The sequence below is a fragment of the Lutjanus erythropterus genome, chromosome 9 (genome assembly GCF_056507025.1).
Source record: "Lutjanus erythropterus isolate fLutEry1 chromosome 9, fLutEry1.hap2, whole genome shotgun sequence".
Taxonomy (NCBI): Eukaryota; Metazoa; Chordata; class Actinopteri; order Lutjaniformes; family Lutjanidae; genus Lutjanus; species Lutjanus erythropterus.
Window position 1 is genome coordinate 8163016 of NC_139325.1, and position 25860 is coordinate 8188875.

The following is a 25860-nucleotide window of genomic DNA, read 5'->3' on the forward strand; positions in this document are numbered from 1 at the left end:
TCCTGTCCTGTAATGAAGACATTTGGTTGCATAGTTGTATTGAATGGAGTGAAATTCCTTGGTGATTTGTGTCTCCTCCTGCTCACTGAGGCTAATCTCTACTGGCATTTTAAGCTTGTTGTTTCCTCATCTTCTGGTCTCTATCGCAGCAAATAAGACAGAAAAACATTATGGTAATGCCAAAATCCTTTACATAAGTGCAAGAATTAACACCACAGTGGACTAATACTACATTAGAGTATTCACAGTCAATTATCATCACCAGGTCAGAGTATTAGTTGTGAGGAATTGTTCATAGATACATTAGGCCAACCTTGTAAAGGGTAACACTAACTGTAAGATAGTAGTTGCCAGAAGGTGAGGTAGGAGGCAGACTCAAAGTTTGTCCAGGAGGAAAAAAACTAAACAGGAACTGATTCAAATGAAACTAACTGAACATCTGGTACACACAGCTATACACTGACATTCAAACTCAAAAAACATACCTTCACTTCATGTGTACACACTCATGTCTCCACACAACAACCACCAAGCGTCCTATCACAGTACATTGGGCTGTACCATTCAACAGATAAAGTTAAATACAGTACCTGAGATGTTGTAAAGTTAAATCATTTTTCACTAAACCTCATACACATTTCTGTAAATGACTACATAAATATACTTAACATACATAAACAAATCAAAACAGACACGTTTTATTTAATTTACATCCCCTCCATACTTGGTTTGGCCGATAATGTCAGTGATGATGTCACTCAGAGTATAACAAGAGGAGGTGATTGAGCACTTCCTCCTTTTGTCTCTGAGCAGATGGTAGGTATGGTGAGCAACAAACAAATGTTATAAAGGAATGAATTTAGGCAATGTAGGTCCAATAAACAATAGTTAAACTTAATCATACATGTCTGTGTGTTATTTTAATCATAATGTTGATATGAACTGTAACCAGATTTAAAGCAAAACACAAACAAACCCAGGATAGCATGCATTTGGAAGTTACAGAAATTAATGAATTAATTATGGCTAAAGCATCAGTTAAAGCAGGGTTCAACAATATGGCAGTCTGAACGATGAGGACAAATGTGTTTTCACCCACTACGTTATACTAACAATACACAAGTAGAACAAACCAAGATCTGACTGCCTGCTGATTAAAAATTGTCAACCAGACGCCCTGCTGAAAATATGAACACATTTCTCTTTTTGTCAAACAATCTTGACTTTTTGAACGGAGGTGTCTATGTAGCTCATCCATAACAATAACAATAACATAACAATAATTTTATAAGTCTATACTTCAGGGTCAGAATTATATCAAGAGCTAGTTTTTTTGGGGTTTTTTTTCACAGATGCAGACACACACTTTGACATAAACACATGCTGTTGTCATATTTCTATGCAGACACACACACATGCATGGGCACAGACACCCAAACACACATTGAACTAGTCTCAACTGTTGTAGCCGTTAAACTAAACTGTTCTCTAAAGGTTCTACAGGGCCTCAGCTGCTACAGGTAAGATTTTGAACTTTCTATTCTTAAATGGCTTGGGATAGGGGGAGGGTGCAGCCTTATCAGTTGGGGAGAGGCCAGCAAGGGGTGTTTCATGTTACATATGGGGATTTTTGTATACTTTGCATTATTGTTAGTCTCTATTTGTTACTTGCTCTCCCTTTCTCTTCTCCTCCTTTCCTCTTAACTCTAGGGTTAGACATGTGGATCTACTACCAGGTGAATTTACCTAGTCGCCCTTCAACATTCCTTTTTAAGTTTTGGCCCCCGTAGAAGGAATGAGCAGGACCATAAAAAAATTTGTAAGCTGGAATGTGAGGGGACTTAATCACTCCATTAAGAGAAGTACTGATGAAACTTAGGGCAGATGTAATATTCCTACAGGAAACACAATTCTACACACATCAGACATTGCCAGGTTGCAAAGTGGTTGTGTCACAAGTGTTCCACTCCAAATTTAAGTATAGGTGTTGAGGAACAGCCATCCTAATTGGGAAATATGTGCATTTCACATCGTCAAAGGTAGTGGCTGATATAAATGGATGCTTTGTTATTGTCCAGGATAGGCTGTTCTAGTTAACATCTATGCCCCTAATTGGGATAACCCCCATTTCTTTAAGCAGCTGTTTGGCTAGGTCAGATAATAGAATACACAGTCTGCCTCAACAAGAGCAGATCAAAACACCTCACTGAACTAACCAAGCTTATTCACAACACTCCACTTCCCTGTCTGCGGACCTCTGTAAGAAGGCAGTCATTTTACAATCTGTGCCACCTCTTTAATGTAATTTATTCAAAACATTTCTCTCAGTCCCCAGAGATAGTCATTTCATTGGATGCACATATAAACATCTTTTTAAATCGCTAAGGAAATTTGGATTTGGGCCAATCTTCATTTCTTGGATTCATACATTGTATACTTTACCATAGGCATCAGTGAGGACCAATAATGTACATTCTGATTATTTCACCCTTCAAAGTGGCATAAGACAGGGTTGTTCCCTATCCTCTCCCCTATCCTTTTTGATCTTGCAATTGAGCCATTAGCCATGACTTTGCGACAAAACAATGAAATAGTGGGTATTAACAGGGGTGGCCATGTCCATAAAGTCTCGCTGTATGCAGATGATCTGTTGTTGTTCATGTCTGATCCTGAGGTCTCAATCCCAAAGTGTATGGACACAATATTTAAATTTGGTGCAGCCTTGGGTTACAAAATCAATGTATTATTCCCAGTTAATGATAAAACATTGTCAATGTCCTTTAATTCATACCCATTCAAAGTTATGACTGGTCCCCTAACATATTTTGGAGTCAAGGTAACAAAATGATGCAAAGAGCTGTTCATACACAATTTTCGACCAATTATGGACCAAGCTAGGGAAGACCTTAGACATTGGTCAACTCTCCCATTGTCTTTAGCTGGTCAGATTGATTCAATAAAGATGATTATTCCGCCTAAATTTTTATACCTATTTCAGACGGTTCTCTTTTTCTTTTTTCTTTTTTTTCCAAAACCATTCTTTAAAAAGTTAGATAAATGCTTTAGTATATTCATTTGGAATAAAAACATAACCCATGTACACAAGGCTGTTTTGGAGAGGCGCAAGGCATATGGTGGTCTTGCACTACCAAACTTTTTGTATTATTACTGGGCAGCCAACATTCACAAAATAACTATATGGTATGATAATTTTGCGAATGGGGAAGGCCCACTCTGGGCCCTGATGGAACCGCAGGCATGTGCACCAATCTACCCAGCTTCTGTGTTGTGTGGCCCTCTACCATTGGCTGTGGGACTCCATACAGGCAATCCTGTTGTGACAGGCACCCTAGATATATGAACCCAATTTCATAAACACTTTACAGACTACCATATTTTGGCCAGGGAAGACAGATGGTTTGAGAGAGGAGTGAAAGAGGCCATTTTTGTTAACCTGGAACAGCCATCTCTCAACAGAAGAGGTGGTCTAACACAATTTATCTGCCACATACAATGCAGTCTTAAGATCACTCCCCAGGCAGTTGGATACCCACCTGGAATCATGTGACTCCATAAAGTCATGCCACCAGGCCCCTGCACCAATGCATTATTTAGCAAACTGCAGCATGTTACGAATAATGACTGACAGAGACAGGGCAAAAAGAAGGAGCCTTGTAACCCACAGGACATGTGTCATGTTCACACAGAGACAGCATGCTGCAGCTGTCAGCAGATGGATTTATTAGCAGTTTAGCTTTTGAGCTATTCACCTTCCATCATAAAATCCTGTGGCTGGTTCATTTGCTTTCTCATCACAAACAAACCGCACAGGAGTTTGTTTGGAACCACACAGAGACCCACCTTTTCAGGTGCACTCGGTCCGGTTCTTTGGTCCACACCAGGAATCAATTGACAGCTTTCATACCAGCTCAAATGAATCGGAGTAAACGGGCAAACCAAACGAGGCAGGTGAGAACATGCCTTAAGTGACTAATGGACACAACAGTTTTGAAAATGCTCTGGCATTAAGGGAGACTGCAGCAGCTGGCAGAAGCCGAACTGAGCTGCAATGTAATCATAAAATATTCTGGCTCTACACCCGGATCCTCCCCGATACTTTTCTGATGTCTGACCTCCCTCCCACTCCTCTCCTAATATTTTAACATCTAACAGGATGAATTTAAGAGTTTGACCAAACCAGAGTTGGTGATTGTTGGAACAGTGGAAATACAAACCAAGCTGTTTTTGGTGAGTTTTATTTAGTTTTTGGTGCATTTGACTGTCTGGTTAGTTTGGTGGGAGCAAAAAATAATCTGTTTCTGGTTTAACAAAAAGGATCTTACTCTTTAACAAAAAGTTCCATCTCTGTAGCGATCCAATGTTGTCAGACACTTAGAATAACAATCTGAGCCTGTCAGTGGCAAAGTAAGTACTTGTAATGGACAGACTGATGGTAGTGCAGTTTCCCCTTAAGATTACATTGCAGCCTGTTGACAGCTGTTTAGAAAGATGGGAAAATAGGGTCCAGTTTGAAAAATGCCCTTTAAGGAACATAACATAAACATTATAGTCATCATTTAACATACTGTATAATTACAGAATGTCAGAAATTATGCAATGTTGTTTAACAGGCAAAATCTGGTGTATATCCATGCATCTGCATCCAAAATTAAACCTACACTCCATTAAAGGGATAGTTTACCCAAAAATGAAAATTCTGTCATTATCTACTCAGCCTCCTGACAACTGAAGATCAAGTTTAGTTTTGTGTCCACAAAGCACAGCAGAAGTTTCAGAGGAAAAAAAGCATTGCAGAATCTCCCAAACAATGGAAGTGAATGGTGACCAGTTTTCAAACAGAATAAAAAAAGAAATGCCACCATACTGTTCGTCTCCTAAAGCCCAAACATGACAAGTTGACTAAAAACTGTTATTTATGCCATGGTTTTAGCCTGAATCTTCACGCTCACATGCACATGAACACTGTCTGAACTGGGTGCGTGTGATGTGATGGTGTGACAGTGTGCAAACATTTAGGAGACTTGGCTTTAGGAGACTTGAATTACACCAGACAAGCAGTATGGAGCCATTTAATTTTTTTCCCAGTTGTTTTTTGCATTTGAAAACTGGTCACCATTCACAGCCACTGTTTGGGAGATTTTCCTGGGAAAATCCAGCAGTGTTATAATGACTGAATTTTCATTTCTGGGTGAACAGTCCCTTTAAACTGAGCTCAGATCAGCTAACTCACCAATCTGAGCAGTACTACTCAAACATACTGCATATTCAAAAACAAAACAAGAGCGGAGGGCACAAGGACAGCAACAATATTCAGAAGGAATGAACTCGGAAATAACACACAGCTGCTGGCCTTCCACCAGAGCTCTGTGTGCTTCTCTAGAACTGAAATAAGCTGGAACTTCAGTTCCTACTGCTACTTCTACACTGCTGCACATTTAGCATCTAAAGCAACACAGTGTCTCTGACAGCATTTACAGTGTTCATGTTAAACAATACTGTTTAATGATATGTTCTGTTTATTCCTGTTCACAGGCTACTCATTTAGAGCAATAATTAAGCAAACAGAGAGCATAACAGACTTATTTCTGCAAACAAATACATTTTGTGGTAAATAAAATCGAAGTGACAAGTTCCATGGCCCCTACATTTACAGTCAGCTGTAATGGCACACTTGTACATGACAATTTACTCGCAAAAAGTGAAACCGGGTTTTAGAGGAAGACAGCAAACTCCTTCAGTTTCTCTGTAGTGCTGAACAGGGTATTAACAGGAACAAACCACTGACTTTATGCCTGTCATCTACAGTACTTATTACATTTTGTGGTGGCTTTTTCTACTGATGCACATGAGAGAAGTTAGCCTTCAAATCTTTCTGTCAGAATGGGCTTTCTCACACATGGATAAGTGTCTATTTTGAACACACATCATGATCTTTTTAATATAAACAAGTAGACAGAAACAGAAAATAATAATAACACAGAAAAACTGAAGATAATAAGTCAATAATAAGTTGACATGGGAGTCAAACCCCAGTTTGATACTTAAAGGGATAGTTCAGAAGTCATTATCTACACACCCACATACTGATCGAAGGTCAGGTTTTGTTTTTTAATCCACAGAAAACTGCTGGAGTTTCACAGGAAAAGAGCACAGCAGATTTTCCAACAATGTAAGTGAATGGTGACCAGTTAATAAACAGAAAAAACAACCCAAAAACAACATAAAATGCCTCCATACTGCTCGTCTGGTGTAATCCAAGTCTCCTTAAGTCCCAACATTCCAAGCTGACTTGAAAGAAGTCATTTTACTCTAAATCTTCACTGTAGATCCTTCACTTGGAGCCATCTGAACTGGATGTGTGGTGCAACAGAATGCAGGGGCTTTTAGGATTAGAATTGGATTACACCAGATGAGCGGCATGGAATAGAGCTTGAGATCTGCGCCCAAACCCAGTGGGTTTGGGTCGGGTCGGGCCGTACTTTTTACATATTTCATGGGTTTACATTGGGTTAGGGCTGTATTATTATTATTATTATTTATAATAGTAGTGCTAGTAGTAACAGTAGTATTTATTTATTTTTATAATTCTCCCAAGTTTTGCTGTTACCAATTCAAATTCCTCCCATGTCCCTGTCACTTCCAACTCCTACTGTTTGGTACATACAGGGAGGCTTGTTAAAAAAAATGTCAGGCTGTAATCAGGTTTGGCCTGAAATATGCTAATGAGGAATATGTTGGGTCACATTCTGCAGCTCCGTTTTCCTGTGAAACCTAAAGAAAAAATGAAGGTGAGTAGATAATTAATGAATTTTCATTTTGGGATGAACTATCCCTTTAACCCATTCATCCACCACAGCCTGCTCCTAATGTGGTCTCACTCTTCACACTACGCTAATTCAGATTCACTATAGATTCATGCTATACTAGACTATAATTTCTGACAAAAAACTCCTGAAACCTAATTCCTTTCATGTGCTTCATGCATCAGCTTCATGTGAGGATTTTAACTGTTAATAATTACCAGTGACCTCATCACAAACACATTTAATACATACCTGATATATTTCCAAACTATATTAAGTTATAATGACTGCACTAATGCACCAATCAATGGACATGTTGGATATTGAGGCCTTCCAATGATACACTGGCTGTGTGATTTAAAGTGTGGATTTCCTGCAGCCTTATAGACCCGTTACTGGCCTTGAATGCAAACTTGATTTTGAGACGGGCAGTGTTTACCCTGTGACAGAGCATCTTAACATGATAAACAGATGTTGGCAACAGCAAAAAGAAAAAAGGCAAATTAACAGTACATACAATAATTCATTTCATTTGTTCTGTTGTGATCCCGAGCTAGTTAATGTAGGTCCCACATCTGAAACCAGGAACAATGACATCCATATGAACAAACTCCAGAGGTCCAGTGTCCAGTTGAACCTGTGGACAGACAGTCCTGTCCACGTGACAGTCGCTGCAGTGTGGACAGCAGCAGGCCCGTGCACTCCCAGTCTCTGTCTTTCCACCGTCACAGTGCACGAGGCCGGCACCAGTGCCCACCACCCTCCTCCAGTCTACCCTGTTAGTAAAGGCTCCAGGCCTGCGGGGGCTGATGCTGGGGGTAAAGTGAGGAAGAGTTGGAGGATGAAGAGGTGAGCTCGCCAGGGCCAAGCTGCTTTCCACACACACACATTCAGTCCAGCTTCTCCTTCTGGACCAGCTTGGGAGCATCAACAAAGTCCAGTCCGTTAAAGAGGATGACACCGCCTGTCGCCACGCTGGCCGTCCCCCAGAACAAGACATAGGCTAGAGTCTCTGTCCATGTGTCGCCTGAGGGGGCAGCAGGACAAACTGAGTCAGTCATCATTTGAAACACATTTTGTCAAAATATTAATGAATTAATACATTTTTCAGATTAATAAACTGTTATATTTGTGGGCAGGAGTTTACTGCAGTTACTCTTACCAGCCATTAGCAGGCAGATGATGCACATGGAGAACGCTACCACCATGATGATCGGTAACTAGAAAACGAAAAGAAGAGCTGAGTCAAATAATAGACTTTGAAAAAGAAAAACAGTCAATCAGTCATCCTGAGGCCTTCTTACCGTCAGAAACTTCCAGTCTTTGGGGTCGCGCAGTGGGGTTGTCCAATCAGCTTCATCCACAGCATAGTTCCCCAGGAACAGATCGATGGAGTCCTGCAGTAAAACATAGTACTGAGTTGGATTGCTTTGGATGGAGTAATACTGGCTTGTGTCACTGTGGTTTCCCATCAGAAAAGGCTGTCTGACAACAACATAAAGCAGTGACAATATTGTAAATAAAGCATAAACTTAAACTGATACTGATATATTGATATTTTTAGGTTTTACACTGTTTAGTTTCCAGCACCAGTACTCCTGCTGCTTCTCCAAACTGGGGGTGTGTTGACCTCCATCTACTGTAGGTAATACACTGACTATGGAGAAGCACCTCATACAACAACACTTCAAATAATCTGAACTGTCCCTTTTATCTTCATCATTTACCAGACTGGTGTTAATGCATTTTAGACAGGCACTGTTTTTCATACATAATGATGCATTAGTCTTATTTTGTGTTTTGGCCATCATCTTTTCAGGCTACAGTAACATTATAGTAATATTGTTGTTAAGATGTGGGGTGCAGCAGCTCTGTTGGGCATTATATGGACAGTCTATTATTTAGGAAGGAAAATAAAAGTAGATAAACCTGAAATCATCAGTGTAATTGTGCAGTGCATAGAAAATCCACCATGGTCGGTCACAGTTGCTGCAGTTCACCCATGTACTGCAACCCCAAACTTATCTAGACACTACCTGCAGGAGCTGACTGTGAGAGCACAAATGCCTGAATCAGTTGGACAGACATTAAACAGATTTTAACCTGCCAGCTCCCTGGTTTAAACTCTGTGAGTCCATGTGTGAACAGAGCGGGTCGTTTTTTGGGGGAAACCACAGTGACCATGTGGGTGTGTTGATGATGTTGCCCAATGTGTACTCTTTTCTGCTTGTCTGTATATTGCTTTTATCTATTTATTGCTTACACCAGATTTTCAAAGTTAGTTCAGTTAGAAGATCACTGCACCATGAAGCGTCTCTTCTGCAGGGCTGAGAGTTAGTCTGCCAGGCTGAGTCACCCTCTTACTCCTGTACACACTCTACACCAGCACCACCCCTTGCCTAAACCATGAAAAGTATTTCTAACATGTGGGAACCACCCTGATTCTTGGTAGATTCCAGAGTTCATACGTGAAAAAGGCTTATCTGCCTACAGACTTCAAATATTGTTTTTAATGCTGTCTAGCCCTGCTAAAATGACCGTTGTTTAGTAAATATGGAGGCTTCATTTGTAGTTTAGTTCCCACTAGGACTATTTTCTAAAGGTAAAGTGGCAGCAGCCCCATCGTTTCACTAAAGAGTCAGACAATGGTGAAAGCTTGGACCTACCTGTCTAAAACCATCAGAGAAGTTGTTCTTGTAATATCGGATCATGGAGTTCCATCCATCCATCAGCAGGCCCCACTGAGTCCTCTTCCCTGTTCTGAAAAATCAGCACGCCGTTCAGCACAGTGCAGAAAATTGCTGTTACACTGTCCACTGAGGACAAACCTGGAATCTCAACTGTCATCTAGCATCACCATTTACACCTGACACTCGAACATTCAGAAATATCTAAATCTGACTCACTTAGTTTACTGAGGATATCCATGCTTCCAGAGAATAAACCCGCTCTATTTTGCGCTGTGGTAGGCAACATTTTTGGGCACCATTAAGAAATAATTCCAGAATAATCTTTCAGCATATTCTAAATCAGGAACATGACTTCTGCACCTACTCTTGCCTCTGTTTTCAGGCTTTAGGAAATATGGCCCATGACATTAAATTTACACCAATCACAGGTCATCTCAGACTGGGCGTTCCTATTCACTGTTCTACTAGTGCAGCTGCATGTGCAAGTTCCTTCAGTGAGACCCTGAATCAGTGACTGAAACAAAAGTTGCTATAAAACGAAATTATCAGATAGAGAATCTTAAAAAGAGTCCAACTAATGAGCAACATGCTCAGCTCAGGAGTTTTTCAGCTCAGTTACTTTTGACTTCACCTTCAGTTGTGATCATTCCTGTCTATCGCGGGGCTTTAGCAGAGGACCAAGAGGACCAGGCGTAGCTGAGATACAAGCTGACAGACAGCTACTCACAGCCATGGAGCCCTGGATGAGAGGGTTAGTGGCAGACTGGAGCTTCTGGAGGAAGAAATACCAGATTCGCTCTGATGCCAATTCCTGTATTGGCAGGAGGGAAGCTCACCGTGTTTGTTTCAAACTTTGGAATGAAAAAGTGGATTTATTTTCACTCCTGCTTCCCAACCCCTCTGTAGCAGCAATCTACAGAGAAGCTGCGGACCCATGAATCAGCCACATGAGAGGACATTGTTTGTTTGTTTTTTAAAAAAGTAGATTTATCTTTACAATTGCTTGTAAACCTGTGTGCAGCAGCGACCACTGAGGAGCCAACTGCGCTGCGTACAGTAAGGTAATTACTCTCTCTTTTCCATGGCTTCTACACTGGCACTTTTGGCTGCGCCGAGTCAAACCGTGTCACACTGATTTGCATTTCCATTACCGCTTTTATTGGGATGAGCTAAACCGAGCTGTGCATGAGACTGACTGACTCTGGAGTAGAACCAAAGTGAGCCCGACCTGCCTCCAAGAAGATCTCACCTCAGCTGGATATTGGCTATGTGCTGTGTAAAAACTGACCTGGTGAAGTCGGTCTTCAAGGCACCGGTACCAGCATACTGCTTGGCACATGCATCGGCGTTGTCTGCCCAGGCTGCATGTGTAGACAGGGAGGGGCACAGAGGACAAAACCAAGACAGAAACAGATCAGATGATCAAACTTGACCTTCATATAAGTTTCAAGAACACTAGTGTAGTGTCAGGGAGAGCTCACCATTCTTGTACATCTTCTCAAAGTCTGCCTGCTCTTCAATCTGCTGGCCCACATGAAGAACTCCCATTCGCTGCAGACACACACACACACACACACACACACACACATACATACGAGTTTAGTAAGAAGCCTCCCTGTTTCCAGTTTCAAAAGGTAAGCCCATGTAACCGCTTCAGGCGTGTGCACGAGGATCAGGTCTGATGGGGCTACAGTTGACATTAAGGCTAAAAACATGGTGTAAATGGCGTCTTTTTGGGTCAAATTTTAATGGTGCGGTTTACGGACACTTGGATTACACCACACAAGCAGTATGGAGACATTTTGTGGGGTTTTTTGTGTTTTTTGTGTTCTTTTTCCGCTGAAGCTCCAGGAGTGTTTTGTGAACTGGAGATCTTCACCCATCCTCACATCAGTACAGGGGTGAGGAGATATTGAGTGAAATTTCATTTTTGGGTGAACTATCACTTTAAATAAGGAGTACTAAGTAAGTTACTAAAGTAAACTTATTAAGGTACAATAAAGTAAAAAGCACTGAGTAATGTACTACAGTAAAAGTTACTTCAATTTACTTAGTACTTTTACTTTAGCTCTTTATGTAGGACATTATGTGCAGGATTATTTTTTTAACTTGTAATTAAGTGTTTTTACATTGTGGTATTAATCTTTTTACTGAAGTAAAGGATCTGGGTACTTTTTCTGTAGCCAGACATACTACAACTGTGTATTACGTAGTCAGCAGCAAATGAGACTTTCTTCTTTCTATGACTGTTCATAATTGGCATCCATTGTACACATCCGTGTTTTAGAAGGAAAACCAAAAAGTGAATAGTTTGCATGCAGGTATGTAAGACTTGGAAGTGGATATGATGTTGAATTTATCATGTGAGACATTTTAATACCCAGCTTTGCATCAGAGCCCAAACTGTGATTTGAGATTATAATTAATGTAAGCTCCATGATTTCCAGCTGGACACAGCCACTGCTCTCTATGTTCAGCTGTATGACTGAGGGCTCCTACCTGCAGCTGGGACTGCAGTGAGCGCCGAGCCAGCAGGCTCTGGATCACATTGGTACGGTCCAGACAGTCCATGCAGTTGCTCCGAAATGTCCCCTCCTGGGTCAACAGCACCTTCCCATCTGCATCCACCAAGAAATACCTGAATATACACACACACACACACACACACACGATTACTTCATATGGAAAGTACATACACCTAGTATGTACATGTACCTAGTGGCACAATGCAGCACACTGACCCAAATTCTTCCTGCATCTCAGCGACCATGTCCAATAAGATTTGCAGGCGGTGCCACCTCATCCGACTGCACTCCTTATGGAAGTCAAAGGCGATGTACCTGCAGAGAAGCAAACATTTAGCTTAACTATAATGACCTCAGTCAAGGTGGAGTAAATATGAAGCATGATAAGAAGTCGGCCACATGTGAGGGCTGGTGACCTTACTTTATCATGCCATTAGCCAGACTGGTCACCATCTTGTCAAAAGCCAGCTCCAGTGGTTTCTCTGAACCCTTCTGGTTGATCTGTGAAAAGGGGAGGACAAGAACTCATCATTCTTATCAAAATCTAATGCAAACAACCATAAATAATGGGTTTATTATCGCTGTATCATTTCCTTTGACTGTCAGGATCATATCATAGATTAGATGTGCGAAGTCAATATTTAACTGGCACATTGATTTCACAATGAAATGAATACAGATGATAGAATCAACAGATCATAATTATCTCCACCAGGCGTAAGCCAGGAGGGGGTAGCTTTTGTGTCTGAGTGTGTGTGCGTGTGTGTGTGCATGCATGATGCCTGGCACTACAGCTTGTCTGCAGCTAATGTCAAATACCAATGGACTGATCAGCCTGATTCTTTGGGGGGTACATTCATGACTGTATGCTGAAAGACCTCTGAGATTCAGTTTTCTTGATAAACCTTTTTGTAAAAATATTTTTTTTATCTTTTTGTTTTTGTGGCATTATGTTTTCAGGTTATCCCATTTTTGTGAACACAATATCTCAAGAACACCTTGAGGGAATCTCTTCAAGCTCAAAACAAACGTTCACTTGTAAGACCAAAGATGAACTGATTTGATTTTGAGGGTCACAGTGAGCTAACTAGGGATGGGAATCGAAAACCGGTTCTTGTTGAGAACCAGGATAAAATGATGAGGTGATGATGTTTTATATCCAAAAGGTCAACTACACTGTGACATCATACTGTAATGTTCAGCTCTCTATCAGTCTTTTGTCCTCCTCTGTTAAAACAGTCTCTAAGAGAAGACAGCATGTTTCTACCTGGAAATGATTCACTGGAATCACACATGTAGAGTGAGAATGTCTGTTTTGGCAAAAATTCACTTAATAGTCTGAGTCTGAGTGTGGACAGACATGGATGTAAACTGTAACTGGTTGGTGAAGACAAACAAAAGTGAGGCAGTGATTTTATTTTTTGACTGCTCTGTTTAATATGACCATTGACAGCTGACGTCTCACTCTTCTTAACTGGCCATTAGGGGCTGCAAGTGATCAACAACTGCAACAGTAGCTCAGTTTGAGATCTTGGGACAATGTACACGGGGATCACATTAATGTTGGTTGAACAATCTGACAGTTGAGGTGACATTGCAGTAAGTGCTTCACCACCTGTTGCCTGGCAAGGATCTCTTATAGTTACACATTTTGCTTCTTACCAAGTTTAGAATAGTTTGTCTTCCATAGAGAATAATCTGTGAGTCAAAGTGTCTCTGGAATCCATCCAACTGAAGAGACAAACAGAGAGAAGAGGACACAAGGACAAATCAGATTACCAACACACAGAATGCCTCATTTTATATAACAAAAGTATAGAGACAGCTTACGTGGTTGATTGTCTTGCTGATCTGTGGTTTTGGCTTGTACTTGAGATTGGGCCTTTGGGACCAGTAGAATGGGATGGAGCCTCTTGTCTGGGAAGGAAAAGGACATAATGTATAAACGTACCATCATCCTGCTTTAATTAACTCATTCCACCATCACAACATACTGTATGAAACATATTAACGCCCCAGTTTGCACCTCTGAAGAGTCATTTACCACTGGGACACAACAGGAATGTGGACTGTGTGGAATCTGTGCAGAGAAGTGGACTTAACTGTTTATATTCCTCTAAAAGTCATTTTATAAGAATATAAACAGACAAACTGAAGATGAGCTCAAATTGCTGTTACTGTATTTGGAGGGCTAATGCTTGCTGTTCCTCTACTGAATTCTGCTTGAATGATCTTTCATTTGTTCCTTGCAGCAGGCCTGAATGACAGACACATTAGTGTTTGGGCTCACCTGAACAAACGAAGCCTTGGCACTGTTGTGCTGCACTATCTGCTCTGTTTCCACATAGTTTGCAGCATGGCCTTCTGAGTCAATGCCTGCAGACAGAAACACAAAAAAGAAAAGAAGTTACACATCTAATGGTGTCAAGGTCCCAGTGATGCAGAGATTTTTAGCTTTTCATTGACTTCATGTCTACGGCACAAATAGTGCTGGAGCAGATAACATGAAATTCACTTGTATATAGAAGCATATATTTACTGACAGCTGACATTAAAACTAATACGTAATGATGCATTTCACTCGGTACTGGTCTTGTCTTTTGTTTTTCCAGTCATAAAATGTGTTCAGTATGTTTATAAAACATAAAAAATGAGAGACAGAGAGCACATGCAGTGGACATGAGGCTTCAGTGGACAACAGTGTTACCTCGGACATAGTAGCGGACACCAGCTCTGAAACAGCTCCTCCTGGAGATAATACTCCACTCAAACACCTTTCCGTTGATGCAGCTGGACTTCATGGTGATGACTGGTCAACAAATGTGCTAAGAAAGTAGTAGCACTGACATGAAACAGCAGGAGTAACATAATACTGACCAGACCTGATCCATAACCATTTCAAGTGGGAGAGGAACTTTTTTATTAGCTTTTTCAATATAAGAGCAACCTTTTAGGCACTGTATTCTAAATTACTGATATTTTGTTAGTAGTCATTATAGTTAAGGACAAGACAAAACCCTGTCTATCTACACAAAAAGCACATAAAACAGTTTTAGACATCATGAATCAAAGAATAAAGTCATAAAGGCTCCAATAAACTGACACCCTTTATTTATCGCTTCACTCAGATGACATGGGGAGATGGCTCTGACATGAAAGGTGTCACACTTACAACCTGAGCTAGTATTGTCCACTTTACACTTCATGAGGGCAGGAATAAAGTGTGACGTGTGACATGAAAGGATACATCCGTGAACAACAGGATAGACAAACTTGTGTAACTGGAAGAGAAAAGCAGTGTTAGGCCATGAAATGCTGGTTACAATCATTCTCTGTTCATTCCTCTAAAAATAAACCTAAGGTTACCTATGCAACCTTGGATCTCTGAATAAAATGAGATGTCACACCATCAGGTAACACCCATCCCAAGCACAAGTTACTCCCCTGGACGAGAGCCATTCAAATGAGACATGACATGATACTGAACAAAGAACCTTCTTACAGAGGAAACCTTAAGCCATCTTTCAGTGTTCTGAATGAATCAGCAGAGATCTTGAGACGTTCCAACTTCACCAACTTTCACACCTCCATCTTTTTTTATGGGTCCAAGCCACATCACTCACTGCGGACCCCTTTCTTTCTTTCTTTCTTTTTTTTTTTTCTTTCTTTCTTTCTTTCTTTCTTTCTTTCTTTCTTTCTTTCTTTCTTTCTTTCTTTCTTTCTTTCTTTCTTTCTTTTTTTATGAAAAATCATTTTGCATGATCTTGAGTCATAAGTCAGTTGAATGAATTCAGGCAATAATTCTTTAAAGTGAGCATGACTTATTACAACAAATCAAATTTGTCAAATTACAACAAATACATTTCTCAACCTTTCACAATCCAAACTTCTAAAAATCAGCTGTACGTCCTACAGAGCTGAAATTTTTTTCAGCACATTTGCTGAATTGTGACAAAAGTTTGTCTTAAGGCAACCTGCGGTCAATTCAAAGGTCCATCACTCTATGTTTTTCAAAATATGAAAAATCAATTAAGAAAGACAGTGATACTGCAGTAATATTAAATGGGGAGGAATGACATCTCCCCAGTGGTACAGTCTGTCACCTTCTCTGGAGATCCATAGCTCAAGGGTTTGTCCCACTTGGCAACAATGCGACAACTTCTGCATGACTGTGTGGTGTCTCTCTTATCAATGCTTGTTTCCTACAAGCATCCAAATACTTGCAGTCTGTTTGGACACCGTTCATTGCTGCTTGCAGCTATACTTTTAAGTTGAAACTGTGGGAGGAGGGTGTGTCAGTGCTGCATGGTACTGCTCTGCTCTACTCAACTTGACTCATCATGCTTTTGGTATCAGCACAAACACACAGACACATGAAGAATATCCTTTTTTTCTTAGATCCTTTCATCAGCAACCGAACAGAGGAACGCCACAATTTGCAGCCCGTGTGCAAGATATCTGTGTCCTCTGCAGTGTTTTTACTCCAGAATCAGCTCACTTGGAACCTAAACCAAAGTGATACCAAAGAAAGTACCTGGTACTATCTACAACTTTTGGCCAGGGAAAACCAAAACAGATCAAACAGATGCTATTCAAACTGGGTGGTACCATGCAGTGGAAACACGGCATTAGCTTGAAGCAGACTGACCCATTTGGATCAGCTTGTATGTGCATCAGATCAAAGTCTTTATTCTTAAATCTGTTTTTATTATCTGATGTTGGTCCAAATATTACTGACAGTACTGAGAAAGAATAGACCAGAAGTTTGAAGAGGCCTCAACTAAAGGAAATCAAGGCAGGGCTCAACAACAAGGCTTGCCAACTTGCCCAGGGAAAGTATAATGTCATGTTGGACAAATAAATCTTCAGCTCACTCACTCACAAGTGGTAAAAAAAAAAGAATTAAATTATTACTCTACTTTGACAATCAGTTGGCCTAATTGTAAAAGCAATTCATGCAAAATGGCAGAAAATTATATTTTCGGCCTCTATAATATGGAGATATCCGACTTTTCTCTGTTTATCATCACATTACATTGAATATCTTTGGGTTTTTGCCTGTCAAATGAGACATTTAAAGACATCAGAGAACACAGTTTTCAGACCATCATCCTCAAGGGAATCTATCACACAGTAAAAAAATCTAAACAAATGCTATGAGAGAAAAGAGTCATTTAGTCTCACCTCTGGCTGTGCCATGAATTCCCTTAACAGGTGGCCATTCCAGACAAAACGCTGATCTGCCTGGAACAAGGACAGATACCACATTTTTTTAAAAAAGGCCAAATACACAGGCAGTGACAGATGTGGTCAACGCCTGAAGATGAGGCCAACTGGAAGCAACATGACCCAAAAAAATATCTTATACATTGGGCCTCATGTAAGAACCGCTCACATAAACAGTTTTGTTCTTAAGTGGTGCATACAAGGGATTTAAGAGAATTTGTGGCGTTCACCAATTTTCTCATATTCAGTTTGCTGGTATCCAAACTGAGGTTTTTCACTAATGACTGTATATTTCATCACTTTGAAGACATTTTAAGTTTGAAAAATAAATTACACTTGCTGACATCATCCTGTTTGACTGAATTTCAAATTGTACATTTGCATATAAAGCCTCTCATCATTTATTCAATGATGTATTATTACCTGCTGTCAGGTGTATTGGCAGTTTATCTGCACATGCAGGTTTATGAAGACTCTGTCCAGGTAAACATCCTCACTTGTTCTGTCCTCTATCTCTGTGATGGAAACTTCCCCCTGACGCCCTCCTCCTGCTCCAGTCACTGATCACCGCTTCCTGTGGCTGTGGTGAGTCATTTTTTTCTTTGAAGTCGTTTTCATATTGAAACATGTTCTCCTTATTTCAGTGACAGTGATCTTCAGGTAACTCGGCATTAATAGCATTTGTTTTTCCCATTTCTTTGCTTTAGCAGTATTTTAATTCCACTGTTGATGGTGTTAAATGACAGATTTTCCTTTATGAATCTCTGAAAGCAGGACATCAAACTCCAAACTCATGAAGTTCTTCTTTTTTCTCTTTGATACCATTTTCATGAATGAACACTTCCTGACATATGGAGCAGGAAGCGCAGTCTTACATGGTATTATCGAGGTGTTAATTATACTAATTTAAAGTCTCATGCATGTGCAGTCAAATAAGCACAGGTGGATCATTTAGTTACAAGCGTTTGATGAATCTGACGTGGCGTGTTTGCACATGCCCTACGTAAGAAAAAAAGTAAGAGAAATTTAAGATAAGAATATGAAAATGTTCTTGTATGTGGCCCATTGTCTCTAAAAATGTGTGATACAATTGGTATTACTGAGTCAGAAGATGTTTTCACTTTTACATGCTTAACCATCCAAATAGCTTTTTTGTTTATCTGAATTCAACTGTAATTTTAAGGACAACAACAGTTCTGATTGGATATTTAATTGTGGCCACCGCAAGCCTACCAGTCCACATTTTTTATGTGATATATAAAAATATGTATTACCCTCTCCAGGAGGCTCATCTCCTGAAACTCAGGGCTGGTGTTGGCCAGGCGCTGCAGAGTGTGGGTCAGGTCATAGTCTGTTGCAAAGTAGAAACCATCTGTATGAAGCACACCATTGATCATGGACAGGAAAGTCTTGTTGTCCTGCATCTGAAACAAAATACAGACACAGCACCTCAGGTGAGAGACACAAGCACTGACAGTGCTCAGGACGCTCAGGTGGTTGGTTAGATACATGAGTCTAAATGACAAGAATGTTCCCTCTTTTATTTCTTAATAAGAGTCTTTATTATCTCTCATTTCTCCTTGAACATGCATCTTAGCACAGTCACTCCCAAAGTCTGGGTCAGGACCCACAGGCGGGTCAAAGGAGACTTTATTTAGGTCACCAAATAAATAAAATACCGGAGGAAGCAAATTCCCAGAAAGGTCCGACATTTTCCCCAGTTTAGAGGATTCTTCACGCTTATTTCAAAATAAATCTTGTGAGGAAATATAAACAAAGACCACAGTAAACCAAAACAGCAAGAAAATCAAGAAAATGGCGACGGGGGAGCTGATGAAATTGTCGGCCCTGGTGAAGCTAATGAGAAAAAAGAAATGGAATATATATATATATATATATATATATATATGTATATATATATATATATATATATATATATATATATATATATATATATATATATATATATATATATATATATATATATGTATATATATATATATATATATGTATGTATATATGTATGAATTTATATATGAGTGTGTGTGTGTGTGTGTGTGTGTGTGAGTGTACAGATATACATGTTAAGTAAGATATGTAAAGTAGTTGTGTATGTTTTTACATTTCTGTGTGTGTATATATGCATGTATCTACAAACAAAAGTAAGTAACTTTTAATGTGGGTTTTTGGAGTAAAACAGCCCCCTCTAGTGAGCACCATATATAACAACAACAAACAGACCTTGGACCTATGCTTTGGACTTTTAATGGAAATGCACTTTCAGTGCTCATTGTATGATCATACAAGTGGATTTATTTCCTAACTATAAGGACACAAATCAGTCCAACAGGGAAACACGTAAATGAGAAACAGACTGGAATGAAACAACTTCAAAACTGAACCCCTTCTCGATGCATATGTGACTCATTGACCTGATCTTTTCTTTTTGGAACAATTTGTTTTTCTATGATTGTCTGTGCTTTTTTCCCTCTTCTTTTTGCTTTTCTATGTATTTCATTCTATAATACATATAAATGTATAAAAATAAATAAAATTTAAAAATACTATGAAGGAGATTCTTTAAATTCAAGACTTACATCTGCAGTACAGCTTTTATAAAGTATTTAAAATCTGTATATTGTTTTACTGATGAGAGGAACAAACAAGACCCTGTTAATTTTGTCTAAATGCGCTTATTTTGTCTGATTTATGATAAAATGTCTGCCTATGTTGTTTCCTGATGAGAATAAAAACAATAAGGTGGCCTGTTAACTCAGGCTGAACAAATCTATTTCTCCTGTATACAGTTTTGACATGTTTACATGGTTTCAATAAAGCATCAAGCTAATAAAGAGTGATGTGAAAATGGCAGTAAAAATGGTTAGGAATGTTCATTTATGCACAAATGAACTCTTACTAGAATTTACTGATACGGCCTGTAGTGATTTTGGTTTGATAACTGTTTGGAAACACTGTCTCAGCACACAGGGACAGCCCATGCATGGATTTTGCTTTCAGTATGTCATTACAGAGAATAATTTGCCTCTAAACTAGAAAATTCCATCTGATGGACAGACCAATTTGGCATCCTGAGCCACTATCATCAGGGAGATAACTTGGAGACCTCTGAGAGGTAGTTTATATTCAGAAGCACAATCAGAAGTTACACCATGAAAAGACATCAGATCCTACCTGGTTGTCTGTCAGGTGTAGTATTGTTTTCTTATAGGAGATGATGTCAAAGTCCACAGCCTTCCAAACAGCATGGCCCAGCAAGTCTCCCACCTTCTTCTTCTTTGTGATGACAACCAGATACATGCCTACACAGACGGGTGGATGGAGATGAGCATGCACCACAGAACATGACACCACACACTGCTAGAACCCCACAGATAGCTTGTGCACACCTTTGCACAAACTCCACTGCCTGTTAGGGCTAAACAATTTAGAAAAAAGATGAATTGATAAATCATATAAAAATGACTAAACAGGTTAATTGATAATGAAAATAATTACTAGTTGCAGTCCTACACAAATGTTTTGGGGTTTATCAAGTATTGTACCTCCTGTGATTTGCACGTTGCAGTCGATCATATTGTGAGTTCCATAAAATTACATAAAATTACTGTACTCTGTCATAGTGACAGCTCTCTGTAGTAGTTGTGGTGGACACACTGTCACCATCCGTCCATCTGTCCACTGAACTTACCTGCCACCAAACGTATGGTCCCCATGAGTCCACATATTGGCCTGGTCTCTGCAGATGCAGGGATGTCCCTCCGCACTGAGGAGACAACAAAGGTTAGTGACAGTGTGGACTTAGGGTCTCTTAGGGTCTTTTTTTTTTTTTGCTTGTTTTTGTATTTTGAAAATTGGTAAAATCCTACATACAACATTTAAAATAATAATAACAAATAGTAATAATCACAACTTTTCCACAATCAGTTTGTATTTATTTTCTAATTAGTAAGCGTTTAATTTACAATAGTTCTTTTACTGTCCTTTGTAATGACCATCATTACTTTGAATTTGAATTTTGCTATTGTCTCAGTTATTACTGTTATGGATATTGGTGTTGTTTTTAACATTATTGTTATTATTATTGATGGTGATGGTAGTTATAATGCTAATATTTTGTGTTTTGGTTTTTATCTAAGTCTTTTTTTTCTTCCTCTTGTTTCTTTTTTTTTAAACATTTTTGAGTTTGAATCTATATAGGTTGTTTATGTTTCGGCATGTTCTTTGTCATGATGTGATTTATATTACACAATGATATGAACTTACAGTGAGCAAAGTATGTGCTTAGACGAAATCTGTCAATAAATAGAAAGTATTTTTTTAAAAATCGCAATATGACATTTTTTTTTTACCAAATTGAGCAGCCCTAACCCAGACTAAATGCCAAATTCTAGTTCTAATACCTTCACTGTTTCAGCTGTTCTTGTCCTTCCATCATGACAGGCTGCATGTTCCTTATTGGGCTCAGGTTGAATTGACATACAGAATGGGACAAGGTAATATCAGAACTACTCCAAAACGCTTCATCCAACCGAGCTCCTGTCCCACACAGCACTGCTCTACATCACGTGGAGGAACAGAAGTACCTCCATGCTCCGCTTTATTCACATGCAGCTAAACTGACTACTGCTACAGTCAAACCTTTGAGGATGCAGCAGTCTCTGATCGGCCTGTTCTCATTCAACTACACATGTGCAGGAGCTCAGTCACCTGACCTGTGCTTACCTGTGAGAGTCATCTCAGTTGACACTCTGTCAATGGCCAGGACGTCCTCAGAGCCATCATCACACGCCTCAATGTAAAACTTCTCTGGTGTGGTTCGCCTGGTGGAGCGGACACATTGACATCACCATCACTGGAAGAAGTCTTTGCATCCTTTACTTCAGTAAAAGTAATCATACCACACTGTGGAAATACTCCGCTGTGAGTTAAAGTCCTGCATTCAAAACTTTACTTAAGTAAAGGTATGTATTATAATCAAAATCAGAGTTTTACTGTTAAATCTGATGTTTATGGATTAATATTACTCCTGCATTACTGTGTATGTTTCAGCTCTGGAGCTGCATGTGACTCTTTAACTCCTCTCCAGTGGCTCCCTGTGACTTTGGCAAAAAATTATATGGAAAATAATAATGGTTATTTCTTTAACATTTGAATTTTCATTTATCACTGTTGCTAAATTCTGACAGTGGCTTGTCTTCTTGAGTCTCCAGAAGCTAGCTATGGATGTCAAATTTAAAAAAGTAATCTGAAAAGTAACAAGTCAAAGTATTAAGCAACTAAAGCTGTCAGACAAATGAAGTGGAGCAAAACGTACAAAACTTGCCTCTGAGTCAAAGTATAAAGTTGCATAAAAAGACACTGCTCAAGTGGAGTACAGCCAGTGGTGGAAAGAGTACTGAAAATTTCTACTCAAGTACAAGAACTGTTACATTACAAAATATTACTCAATTACAAGAAAATGTACTGGTGTTAGAAAAACACTTAAGCATAAGTACAAAGTACTCTTGTCAAAAACAACTTAGTTACTTTTTAACTGCTGCATACATAATCAGTAGCAGCATTCAATCCAGGGCGTTTCTGTTTGTCCAAATCTTCGACCTAAAATCTTCCAAACTCTGCTGTTCTGTCACTCAGTGCTAACAGTCACCTCTCCAAACTAGAGCTGCATAAAACACTAACAAACAATTCATCATTATCAACTGTTAAGATACAAAACACACATTTTTTCTGTTTGTTTGTTTGTTTTTACTTCGTCATTTTAAGTTTAAATTGTGTTATTCAACAAATGGCTCTGCCAGATATTGCTGCCATTTCTAGACTATTGCTTAATATTGATTCATACATTTGAACTGATTCAATTCTTAGAGGCAGTTAATGATTAATAGTTAATTTCAAACCTGTAACGCTGCAGTGTTTTGTTTTTTATACATCATTCTTTTCATTGGCCTGTTTGTGATCAGATCACCTTACTGGCCACAGAATGTGGATGACAGATTTGTATATAAATTCAAATAATACTCAATTATGATTTTAAAAGTAACTAAGTAGATAACATAGTGTAATGCCTACTTAAGTACAACTAAAATACAGACTTAAAAATCTACTTGTAAAAGTGTGTTGGAGTTCCCAGAAAAGCTACTTAATTACAATAGTTTGAGTATTTTCAATGATTTACTTCCACCACTGAGTACAAGTTACGCAAATTTGTTTGAAGTAGTGTACTTGAGTTAATGTAGTTAGTTACTTTCCACCAGTGGCAGCAGGCAGATAGACAGATCCGTGTGTGATAAAGTCAGAACGACAGAGGCAACCAGCAGCTGTCAGCTCTCTCATCTCCAGTGTAACAGACACTGACTGGAAATAAAGCAGGTACCGAGTAACGAACTGAACAGCTGTTACAGTTACAGCGTCATGATCCAGCCTCTCTCTCCAGTCTGTTACATCAAATCACAACAATCATTTCATGCTTTCAAACTCAGCTCGATGTAAAGTGCTGATGTGTGTGTGTGTGTGTGTGTGTGTGTGTGTGTGTGTGTGTGTGTGTGTGTGTGTGTGTGTGTCTGTGCTGCAGGATCACTGACACGGTCCCTGCGCTCTCTGCCGTCATGCACCGCTCCGTGTTATCTGCCTGATCGTTAGCTGTCCTCACACACTCTCCTCTCTTCTTGACTCACTGTGCGGATAAAATGAAGCTGTGATGTGTGGTGTTGATTCAAAGCACTTACAAGTTGAAACTCTCATATGTGTTCGCCATCTTTCCTCCCGTTTGACCTCAGTGACGTGGCACTGACACACTTCCGTCGGCAGCTGTGGGACAGATGCTGCAGAGAGGCGCGAGATGGCGCTGCTGCCTTTCCTTGGTTGTTTTTCATGTTCAAGTCATCAGGACCAAGAATCCAGGCAGACTGCACACAAACCAGTGGTGGAAAGAATACTGACAACCTGTAATCAAGTACTTCTACATTACTAACATATTACTCAAGTAGAAGTAAAAGTTCTGGTGTTACAAAAATGCTCAAGTAAAAGCACAAAGTATTTGTCCAATTACAAATAATCAAATTACTATTAAATAGTTGTTTTGGGTACTTGTACTTTTATGAGTAGATTTCAAAATCTGTACTTTTACATGTACCTAAGTATGCATTACACTATGTAAAGTACTTAGTTACTTTACATAGTCCCAAAAAACATTTTCCCCCATAAGCCACCATTATGACAGAGACGTCTGTCAGACTGTTGACAGGACGTCTCAAACTGCAAGCTAGGTCAGTAATGATGCTTTTTATTATAAATGTTTGATTAATGGAGATTTTACATTTGTAAAACTTTCCTCAAGCCAAAGAAAGTGACTTAAAACTCGCGATGTCATCCCAGTATAAAGTCTGTGGGCTGAGTGGGAACTCACAGGCAGGAGCAACAGAGGAAACACTGGCAGCTGGGAAGCTTTTTTTTAGTTATGGTTTTGGGCTTTCCTTGCCTTTATTGAAAGGACAGCCAAAGAGTAGACAGGGAGGTGAAGAGAGAGGGGATGACACGCAGCAAAGGGCCACAGGCAGGAGTCAAACCAGCAGCAGCTGCAGAGGACTGACAGGCTCCATACATGGGGCAGACGCTCTACCAACTGAGCTAAACAGCTGCCCCTGGAAAAAAGTTTTGGCCTTACACATCAGGCAAGCACAGCGGGGACTAGGGGAGAAACACAGAATGAAACAAAGTCGAATGACTATTATCTATTTAGGTAATATAAACAAACAAGAGTTTGGTTGTATCCTGCTAACCTTCACTTCACTAAAATTCAACTTCTGAATCCGTTTTTACCTGAAAAGGTTTGGGAACCTGATCTAGTTCAATATAATATATCTGTGGGTACGTTCTGATTTACTTTTTGAGCTTGCAGGAGAAGTGGCATGTGTCAGTGAGAAACAGTGTGGGTTTTGACCAAAAAACTGATTTAAGGTAAGAAATTAACTTTTTTTTTTTTCAATATTACTTTTTTTTACTGCTCAGATTTTTGTAGGTCAAAGGTCAAAGTCACTGTGACCTCCAGAATTCATGCTAATTCTGACAAAATTTCACACAAATATCTAACAGGATACTATAAGAGCTGGAGAGTAAAACATGTAACTAGTTACATGTGATCAAATTACAATATAAATGTAAATGTTATCCATCCCAGTTACTGCAAAAAGATGTTATTAAATTAAAGTAACTAATCAATGTGATTACAAAGAGGTTACATACAGATGCTCTTTTTGGGTTTCCTGGTGGAGATGTGCACTCCACTGAGTGACATCTTGTAGTTCTTCAATAATGTTCTTTCATTAATTGAATAGTGTGGATCATGATTCAGCAAATGTTCTCTTATTGTTACATCTGTCCCCAGTTAGTTGTACAACACGTCACAGTAATGGGGTAGGTCATAACAATGAGCCTCTTTGTATTTGGCATTACCTCACATAATCTGTGATTGTGTAGCAGACGTCCACTTGAGTTTCATTTGTCATAGACAAACACAGACTCCACGTATCAAAGTGTGAGAGATCTAGTACCAACAACCACTGAGATACTGATAAA

At 39.4% G+C, this 25860-nt stretch overlaps 1 protein-coding gene across 1 annotated transcript; it reads right to left on the reverse strand.

Annotated features, from left to right (window-relative positions):
* Positions 1 to 7338: 7338 nt before the first annotated feature.
* Positions 7339 to 24086, reverse strand: sacm1lb (SAC1 like phosphatidylinositide phosphatase b). Its single transcript, XM_084726023.1, has 20 exons — positions 24012 to 24086; positions 22009 to 22106; positions 20975 to 21049; positions 20458 to 20585; positions 18540 to 18689; positions 17224 to 17283; positions 15287 to 15320; positions 14747 to 14848; positions 14330 to 14415; positions 13870 to 13956; positions 13702 to 13770; positions 12461 to 12540; positions 12256 to 12354; positions 12014 to 12152; positions 10996 to 11065; positions 10803 to 10875; positions 9491 to 9584; positions 8129 to 8221; positions 7987 to 8044; positions 7339 to 7851 (listed from the first exon to the last, which is right to left on the reverse strand). The coding sequence occupies exons 1-20, from the start codon at positions 24038 to 24040 to the stop codon at positions 7715 to 7717; spliced, it is 1761 nt and encodes a 586-aa protein (XP_084582149.1). The 5' UTR covers positions 24041 to 24086; the 3' UTR covers positions 7339 to 7714.
* Between the last annotated feature and the right edge of the window lie 1774 nt (positions 24087 to 25860).

Coding starts and splice junctions, on each gene's coding strand:
- sacm1lb (XM_084726023.1), bottom strand. CDS start 24,040: ATGGCGAACACATATGAGAGTTTCAACTT. Junction 14,849..15,286: donor CTATCCTGTTGTTCACGGAT/GTATCCTTTCAT, acceptor TTTGTTGACCAG/TCATCACCATGAAGTCCAGC. Junction 14,416..14,746: donor TGTCCGCTACTATGTCCGAG/GTAACACTGTTG, acceptor TTCTGTCTGCAG/GCATTGACTCAGAAGGCCAT.